General features: G+C 48.7%; 1 protein-coding gene; it reads right to left on the reverse strand.

Annotated features, from left to right (window-relative positions):
- Window positions 1-113: 113 nt before the first annotated feature.
- GSTUM_00006700001 (uncharacterized protein) lies at window positions 114-8,118 on the reverse strand (the record flags this gene model as incomplete). XM_002838874.2 has 7 exons in its annotated part: window positions 114-3,493; window positions 3,554-4,616; window positions 4,679-4,838; window positions 4,881-5,375; window positions 5,451-6,614; window positions 6,749-7,141; window positions 7,339-8,118. 7 exons carry the CDS (start codon window positions 8,116-8,118, stop codon window positions 493-495), a joined length of 7,056 nt encoding a protein of 2,351 aa, XP_002838920.1. The 3' UTR covers window positions 114-492.
- Window positions 8,119-10,005: the final 1,887 nt, after the last annotated feature.

Genomic DNA, 10,005 nt, shown 5'->3' on the forward strand with positions numbered 1-10,005 from the left:
AACATTCTCTCATTCAATCTATTCAACCCTTCGTTCCGTCCTGCTGCTTGCCTTCCTTCGTCCGTTCACCCGTTCGCCCACCCACCCGTACATCCATAATCATCACGATATCAAGGGAATGGGTGAAAAGAGGAAAAAGGAAAAAGGAAAAAAAAAAAGAAAGGAAGAGAGAGAACGCCCCACACCATCCAATGCAATCAATGAACGCGTATAACAAAGCACAGCAAGTAGCGAAATGTCCCGAATGGAAAGAAAAACAAAAAGGAAAACTAGCTACAGCGAATGTCTCCCCCCGCCGCAAACAGGAACAAAAAAGAAAGGGGAGAAAAAGAGAGAGAAGAGAAACCGCACCAGACAGACATTTGATTGCCATCAATCAAATAATGATATGCTATCATACATACGATAAATTAGCCCCCCCACCTATACCCGCCAAACAAGCAAAGAAGCGGAAAGGGGGGAAGGGGGAGAGAAAAGGAGAAAGGAAAAGAATCACGAAATGCAAACCTCAATCAACCTATCCGTCAATCCAGCACACCTCTTTTCAAACTCCTTGGTGCTTCTAAAACTCGTCGCGGTCCAAATTCCGCTCAGGCCCCACCGGGCAAGACGATACGCGAGAGTCTCCTTCGCCGCAGAGCCGCGATTCGCGAATCTGGAGTCCATACTAACAACGCACATGAGTGCGTTCGCCTCCTTCAGTAGCATGGGATTATGTGAGCTATTGAGCACCTCATCTAAATATTCCAGCAAATGATCATAGAGTAGTAGGAGCACCTCCGGACGGCGCTCCGCCATGCGGGTGAAGAGGGCAAGCGTGGCCTTCTGTATGCTCTCCTCGCATGAGCGAAAGTCGACGACGGCGAGGGCGCCGATGAGAAGGAGGTTCTTCTCTGACATGATGTCTATCATTGGCGTCAGTTTCGCGCACGTGTCCCAACCGCTGCCACCACTGCCACCGCTGCCGCTGTCCATGGTGGCGTCTTCATCTGCTAGGGCGATTCCGGTTATCCAGAGGACTTCTTTCATCTCTGATGTGCTGGTTGCGCGGGTTAGCACCATGGAGAGGTAGGGTGGTACGGGCATGTCCGTGCCCCACTGCGAGCTTTCTGGGGTGTTGGCTGAGATTACTTCTAGGAATGCGGTGAGCGTGCGCAGGGCTGAGGGCTTTGTGGATGGGTCTTGAAGCCCTTTGGTTAGTGTTGCGCAGACGGCAAAGTGGAAGCTTTCCGAGTTGAACTTGATGTTGTAGATGTCGTCGATCGCGGCGGTGGCTTCTTCGAGTTGGCTGCGCCCCTGCAGGAGCACCGAGACCATGCGGTTGTCCTTGAATTCGCCGGATGAGGCGATAGTCTTTAGGGTTGCTTCTAGGAGACTTGCGGAACAGGTGAAGACTAGCCCGTGGCCGACGCGGACGAGTGACATCGCTAGCCAGAACAGTTGGTAGAGGTAGCGGGAGGTCGGCTGAAGGTTCTCCATCATCTTAGTCAGACTCGTAACAATGCTGGTTAGCATTTCGTGATCTCCGCTTTCGGAGTATCTAGCTAGGGCTCCGCGCAAAGCCACGAGCACCTGGTAGAGTAGGTCGTCGTCGACGTCTTCCCGAGCGAGACATCCCATGACCGCAAATGCGCGAGATTGGATTGCTGGGTTGCTCTGGAAAGCGGTACTTGCCACGAGACTCATCCATCGGGCCCGCCATATGTTCGCCATATCGGTTGACGGTGCGGCGACAGACACAATCTCTAGTAGCAGGTTGGTGATTAACTCCATAGACGTAGCAGTAGTAGTCTCTGAGCCTCTTTGCTCTTGGATTGCTAAGGCATCCCTACTGGTCGGCCTATTCAAGCTAAATAGCAAGCAAAGCTTTGGCTCCGACAAGCTCGCTAGTATCCCCTTCAGCTGTGTCAATTTCGCATCCTCCAACGGGAACGAAACACATATCGAGTGAACCGTGTTAACCAGTAAGCTGTGTACCGTAGATCTCACGGGGATGGATCCGCAATTGACGACCATCGTGATGATGTGGAAGAGCTCGGGGAGATACATTTGCGCTTGAACTCTGCTATCAAAAGAGATGGCAAGGCAAAGTCTCAGCAACACGCAAATCTCGTTCCAAACTATGTTGTCCACCAGATGTCTCATCGGCCTTAGTGACGATCTGTTAAGAACCTTCCGGATCCTTGCGATAATCTTCCCTCGGATGGTCGGAGTTCCGAAACTCGATGCGATAGAGCCAATTGTCTCCGCTCCCTCCGATCCAAACCCAAAGTTCATTGCCGATTTAACCAATTCATCCAAGAACACATCCAATAGCCCCTCATCCTTGCTAATGATGCACCAGGCGTTCTGCTGGAAAGAAGTATAAAGCCTTGGTTCCCGCACCGTAATATCAATCATCTTCCTTGCGATGGCTGCCAGGCGTTCTTTGCCGCGCTCGGGATCCTCCCCGCCCATAAGCACCTGTGAATGAAGATTTGCCAACCATGGCGCCATATAAAGGATATTCAGCGGTCGCTGTTGAGGGTGTGACTTCTCCCAACCGACAAAGAATTCAGACAGGAAGTCAAATGTCAGCTGCGGCTCTGCTGCCGCCAACTTCTCACTCACACCCACAATTAGGATCACCGAGTCCGTCGGGATACTCAAGCCCTTCGCGCTGACGAATTGCCTATCCAGGTTGAACCGGAAAGCCTGGCACAGCGCGCAGAGGAGATTATATGCTGCCAGTCTTAGATACTGGTCATAACTAGCAATGTTCATTAAAGAGATGTTTAACAAGGTTCCGGGAACATCCTCTGGCCTTATTGTCCTCTCATTGAGTTTTGAAGGCCTGTTATCCTTGGAGTACTTCGACTTTGAGCTCTTGAGAGTTTGAACGATCTCATTCTTCTTTGGACTGGAGAAGAACATGGTGAGCTTCCCGTTGTCAGTCTTAATTCCGAAGGCATTCTCCTCATCGGTGTGGAAAGACGCGTTGGCTTCCTCCACATCATTCAATCTGAAGATATCGTTTATGGTAGCAGACATCTTCAACCCGGCGACAATTTCCTGCTTCTTTGTCGGTGTGATCTGGATATACTGAGCGCCAATTTTGAATACCACCTCTATTTTGCCCTTGGTCTTCGATAGCCGAGTGATATGATGATACATATATCGGGTATCACTTAGAAAGCTCATTGTTTCCTTCGGAAGGTGTAGAGAGCCAAGATTGAAATGCTGTTGTAACTCCACAACACTGCCCAACATAATAAAATCAATATTGTTCGGATTCCAGGCGTTGGTGTCATCGCGAACGGCATAACGTAATTGTCGGCGGAAGAACTTTCGAAAAGCAGTGTTCATGTTGTAAATGTACAACCTGCTATAGTTCTTGACCATTTCGGGAGGCATAAGGTTGTCAATCTTCTTGTAGAGCTCGTCTGGCATCTCGTTGTTCAGACTGTAGCAGGTAGCGTCAATGAGCACTGCGAAGGGTTTGTGCCACATCCTGCTCGCAATCTATACCATCGAATATCAGCACCAACCGGGAAAGAATAGTGAGTGGAATAACAAACAAACCTTCAAATAGCAGTATATCAGTAGATCAGGATCCACAGTTCCAATATTGATATTCCTCAGCACGAAGCAGATAACCGGTATGTTGTCTTTAGTCTCTCCACCATCGTAAACAATTCTAGCGGCAAGAATACTCTCCACACTTCTGCCAGAGTTCCTCAGCATGAAATGTTGATATCTGCTGTAAGCCGGTTGAATATTCCCCGTGAGTGTCGGTCTCCCTAAACTGATGTCTAACGGCGGGGCCCCTAATGTACTGATCAGGCCAGAGAATTTCGTAATGGACAACTGCAAGTTCGATGGCCCAGCATCCGCAGAAAAACTCTTCTCCCCATTCAACCTTGCTTTGTGTTTCTCTTGGAAAATGAGCTTCTGTCGTACAATCTCCCAATGGTCATACAAGAATCTATGAAGGGCAACACTACTGCCAAAATCGAAGGACTCCTGTGCAACAACCGGCTCCTGCTTCTTCGGCAGGCTAGAGATCTCACGGAGGAACGCCGTGACCACGCAGATATTTGCCGTAAGGAAGTCATTAAGTGGGATCATGTAGGGCTCTTTAGCCCCGAACAAGACATTGTTGGCGAGATTCTGCACAATCTTAGCGATCAACAGCAGTCCTCTCCGCATCTCCTTGTTTGGAATGTTATTGACGAGGCCTTCCGAGTCGGGTGCGACAATTGCCGGGCAAAAGAATCGAAGAAATATGAACGCGCCGACAGCGGTGAACTTTGCTTCTGGGAATCGTGACGTCACACAGGCGGTGATAGTATGGCAGATCCATCGGAAAGAATTTGGGGCGATGTTCCCGGATTTGCAGATCTCGTCGATAAACACCTTGGTGATGTATCGTAGTTGCAACTCATTCCGGTGTAGCTCTTCCGTCGAAGGAGTCCTTGTTGGGTCGAGTTCTAGGCCAAGCTTATCAGACGAAACAATCACTCGCTGGAGGACCTTCTGGAGAACGTTGCGCAAATATTCCGATCCCTTCCATTTGGCAAAGACGGAAAGCATTTTTGTCGCCACACAATTCCTTCGGAGAAGCTCCGATTCACTCTCTGTTGCAATGTTAGCTACAATCATGTTATACCACCCTCAGAAGTCACGGGGCGAAACTGACCCGTATTCGCAACCTCTTGCTCAATGAGCTCCTTCAGTAGGGTCAGCCCAAGACCTCGCGAATCAAAGATGTTAAGCAACGCAATGCTCATCTCGTCAACCTCACTGCTGGGACAACTGTCACACAAGGCCAAGGCAAACTGGAGGTCATTCACAAGTAGCTGAATTTCCCAATTAGCATTCCCTTTGCACTAATTGATCACAGAACTCACATCAATTAGCTTCTCGTACTTCTCGCCAATAGCTGAGTCACCTAAGGCCCCAAATTCGGTCCCTTGAGTTAAAATATTAGTGAGCACGTGCATGAAGGCAGTCCTTGTCTGCAAATCGTCATGGTAGCCAATCTCCAAACTAAACTTCAAGCCAACATCTACGTTCGCACTAAGCAAGTTACTCAATGCTTGGATTGCAAGGTCTTGGAAGCTGCTAGCATCGTCTTTAGCTAATGAGACAGTCTGCAATTCACGTCTTCTATCGCTTTCAAGCTGGCTAGAATCCAACAATGAAAGGAACAAGGTAAAATAGCTGCAGAACATCTGTGAACGAGCATCAACCACATCCGCGCTGTCATGCGCTGTCTCTGGAGGCTGTAATGGAAGGCGGTGAAGCAAATTTACAAGGGCTTTGAGACAAGCACGGTCGAGATCACGTTGTGGGCGTATAAGTTCGTCTTTGCGAGGATTGATTGGATAATTCGGCTCCTATTAAAAAAAACAAAAACAATGTTATTAGTGGCCGGAAAAATACCCTAGGGGAGCAGATGAAAGGCTTACCTTCGCGGGGCGGGGCATCCACTCGCTAAGGATCTGCAGCAGGTTATTCCGTACTCTGATATCCTGCCTGAGATTCACCAGTTCCTTTTTCCTAGCGACAAGCTCCACCAACTGACACATCCTAATTTTGACCCTCAACGTAGTGTAATCCTCCTTAAGCGTATTCAAGTATCTCGCGAGACTTAATGTCAGTGCTCCCAAGTCGACTGTAAGAAACATATCCTGAGCATCCTCCAATCTCTCCACAATGGTCTTCAGCAGACTACAGGCCTGCTCCGCAAACAACGTCCGACTAGGGCTCTCACTCTGAGCGTCTTTGAAACCAGGGTCAAACAAGATACTAAACTCCGTCTCTAAGCTTCTGAATAACTGAAGGTAGAGCCGGGGATTCAACTCAGTTCCGAGAACTTCCCTGATATTCTCCCGCACATTGACAAGCTTGCACACCAGTAACTGTAAGCACTGCTTCATAAATCGCTCCAACAGGCTCATTTGGTCACCATCACTGGCAAGGCGATCGATCCAACGCAAACCCGACGTCGTTGAGTCATCTGCACGGAGTTGCTGCGGCAAATCTGCAATGCAGCATCCCGCAATTGATGCTAAGAACCCTGAATAATTTCTCCACTCCGCAAATAGCCCATCATCAATTCCGCCAGCATTTGCTACACCAGGCGAAAGGATATGTTTTGAAAGTGTCCGCCATCTCGTGAAAACTGCTTCCCAGGCTGTGAGTATTCCTGGGCCAGGCATACTCATTCTTGTCAGTAGTTTTCTCAATCGCTTTTGGAATGCCACGGGGCCTGTGATTCTAAATGTCTGTAAAGATAATTCAGAGTACACAGGAAAGTTGCGCATGACTGTTAGATTACTCCTCGCCAGATCGTCAGGATTCTCTGTTAAACGCCCCTCTTCGCAAAGAAGGGCAATGGCATGTGTTGTGATAGAGCATATATCGAGATCACTAGAGCATAGCAAAACCAAGAATGACACCTCAAGCGATACGTTGGCGATGGTGCGTTCGGGAATATCTGTGATACCCTCTGTGATGTCCTTTTCCAAAAATTCAGCCTTTATTGGTGAAGATACTTGTGTACCAGAAGCGAAAGTCACCTTTCTGGAAGAAATGATGCTGACTCTGGTTTCCAGATACCCGTGAACCAGCTCCAACACGCTCTTCAATGCTGGATCTTGGAAATCAAAATCAAGTAGCTTCTTTGATAAGGTAGCTACAATCGCAGATCTAGACACCCATCTTCGCTTAGCCTCGTCAAATCCAAGTGGTAATTCGGGGAAACTAACGTCGCTTTCCAGAAGAAGTTTAGCACACTAATCGCCCCTTGGCCCAGTCGCATGTCTGTAGTCATCTGAAAGGCTTCTGGACTCAAGAGCCTTCTTGCAAATACCACTGCGGAATGCCTAACAAATTCGTCATCATCGTATATAAGTCTTAGAAGACTGCTGATCATCCTATCTCCTAATCTATCCCATTCTTCGGCACCCGCATCCAAATTCTCGTACATCAACAATGGACGGATCTTAAGGAGCTCTAACAACTGATATAGTAATTCAGATGATCCAATGCTATCGGTTGACAGATTCTTATGCCGAGTCTGCGAATTTAGAGTACCACCGGCCAAAGAAGATCCATTTGTACTGCTAGTATTGGCATGTCGAGTAGAAGCGATGTTCTAGTTGGTTGTCAGACCGCAACGCATAGCAAGTGAGAGCAAGGATAACGTACAACAACGAGTTCCCGGACTTCAGGCGCAATCGCATAATATAACGCATCGAAATCTTCCGCATTACTCTAGAGAAGCCAGACTGGAATTAACGACTGCAACCGAAACTCGCCACCAACATATTTTTTATCCATGGAATCCCATACCTGCGAGGCCAACACGGCCACTCCAGCGAAGACCGTGATCTTGAACGTGATTGGCGAATTTTTATCCAGACACCTTGGTAACAGGTTCCCGACAACGCTATCTACACCTAATCTTGCTGAGCTCACAAATGCCTTTATCATGATATCCCTATCAACACTAAGATCTTCGCCAAATTGTTGCCGTCGGAATATTTCCTCAGTCACCTCATTCTGCACGTCCAAGGCAAAGCTCAGAAGAGCGCCATCCGGCTCGGCTGGAAAGAGGCTACCGGCACGGCACATAATGATAAGACATGATGCAGCAATGTCTGAGTTCTTTGGAAGCCGCAGGGAACGCCGGAGATCATTTAAGAACGCAACCTTTTTGGACAGACTTCCCCGCTGCTCACTCCGGATATCCAGAGTCCAAAAGACGTCCGGTAAAAGAAGTATGAGAGCTGTTTGAAGGGGCCAGATGATAGCCCGTCGCTTGGCACCGTCCGCAAGTGATGCGGCGATGTCGAATAAGATATCTACACCCTTTTCCAGCCGCCCATTATTCATATGTAAGTCAACAAAGTCTTTCGGATGAGCTTCGATCCACCGATGAATGGTCTCTGGTAATAATGACGCGAGCATGTTTTGTGCAGGCTTCCGCAATGGAAGGAAACTGCCGCTAATCTCCTTAATAATAAGAGACAACTTCTCCTGGTTGATCCACATGTGAGCAATGAATTGGAGACCGCTAGCATCACTATCATCAGAGGCGGTCGTTCGTAAGAACTTCAATCTTTGAGACATGGTGTGGAACACCAAGGGCCAATTTGAAGCGCTAAGATACTCGATCACTTTGAACGACGCACGTTCAAGATCGCTGGCCTTCTTTGGAAGCCCGTCAAGACTACGCTCCTCTGATTGAGAGCTATTATTACTCTCCTTTCTCCCCACAGATGAGCCATGCCCATCTTCCACTAGCGGGGCTGCCGTTAGTCGTAAAAGCAATTCCAGAACATATTTAGCTTGTATCTCGTCAAGCGGCGGCGGCTCCCTTTCCCTTCTCCGTGTCTTTCTCGTTGAAATTCCTGGTTTCCGTAAGGGCTCTCCGACTGGAGCCTTCTCCCCCATCATCCCCCGGTGTGCAGAGTCGATAGAGTCCCAATGAGCGCCAGTGCAGTCGGCGAGAACTTCAACCAAGTAAGTCTGAGTGAGGAGCACGAAAGGCCTACCCCTGGGAGCAAGATCACTAAAACCCTACACCACAAAAGACACCCATCTCAGTACACCCCACAACTGTTGAGGATATGGGGAGAACTTAATTAAACCAGACATACCCGTGAAATAGACTCTAGATGCTTGGCGATGCTGTCAACAACAATGTCAATCTGCGCCCTTGCCAATTCAATCAGCGAGCCCCGAGCCAAGGCAATGACTTCATCGCGTCTAACATCGCTCAAGTCATCTCCGGTCCGAAAGGGAAGCTGCGCAGCAAATGGTCAGTTGAATAACTCTCCCAAACGAACCTGGTGTGCGGTCCGCAGTAGAAGGCAGAAGATAAAAATATACCCTCGCTGAGAGCCTCTCCAACAAAGTCTGCACCAGCCTCCTGTCCCCATCCATGGGACACTGCAAGTTGAAAATTTGGGGGATATGTGAGGTTGGTTGTTCGTCGTAGTGTACGATAGTCTGGTGGAGGCGATTGGTATTGGTTGCGGTTGTGATCGTAGCTCAGTACCCAAGAGGATGAGCGGCGGTTCACGAGCGGCAGATATCCAGTGGGCTACTAGTGGGAGAGAAATAGTGCGCCAGAGCTCATGTATTGTACCCTATTGTTTCGTCTGAGAGAGTCTCTGGGGCTAAGAGTTGGGGAAGATAGGTTCGGTGGGTGGTCGGAAGGATGTGTTCAAGAAAACGCAACTTAATGAATGGCAGTGGGCTAATTGAGAGTAATGATAATTTAAATTGACGAGAGAGCCGCGTTTGGTTGCAGCCAGTAACCAGCAAAAAGTCAGGGGACGGCGTGAGGGCGTGAGGATTGGCGTTGGGCAGTTTAAGTGAGGGAAAAAGAGTGGTAAGGTGTGGGTGGGTGTATGGGTCTGACTGTTTGTACGGTAGTGAGGGAAAGAGGGAGCGTAAGTAGCGGTAGTGTGTCGTTACTTTACTAGAATGGAGGATATAGGGAGGGGGTGAGAGTATGGGGGAGCAGCAGCAAGCCCGTTGCTGGAAAGAAAATGGAGAAGGCGAAATCCGCCGATGTCCTGAACACTCAATTCTGTACTGCACAAGTACAGTACCTGTCTGGCACCTTTCTGCTTTTTTCTATCATATCTCGCTCTCTCTCTTTTTTTTTTTGCTACCCTACTGTGTCTCTCCCTATTCTTTCCCTTGCCCTTGCTTCAGCTTTCTCGATTACAAGTACAAAGTGGAGCGTATAATACAGACTAGTATGATATAGCAAAATTTTCGCCTATCTTCACCCACTCAGTCCTCATTCCAGCTCCGCCCACCCCAAGCTGCCCTTCTCTCTGGCCTTTTGCCCCAGATCGGGATTAAAAGGTCTGAACGCTGCGATATGATATGCCATGCTATTTGCCGAGCCGCTTCATGGAGCAGGTCCGATGGCGCACTTTCCTTCCATCCCCAACTTAGGCATACATTATATCTAGAACTTCTGCGGATCGATGACTAGAC

Source organism: Tuber melanosporum, assembly GCF_000151645.1.
Source record: "Tuber melanosporum whole genome shotgun sequence assembly, scaffold_29, strain Mel28".
Classification (NCBI taxonomy): Eukaryota; Fungi; Ascomycota; class Pezizomycetes; order Pezizales; family Tuberaceae; genus Tuber; species Tuber melanosporum.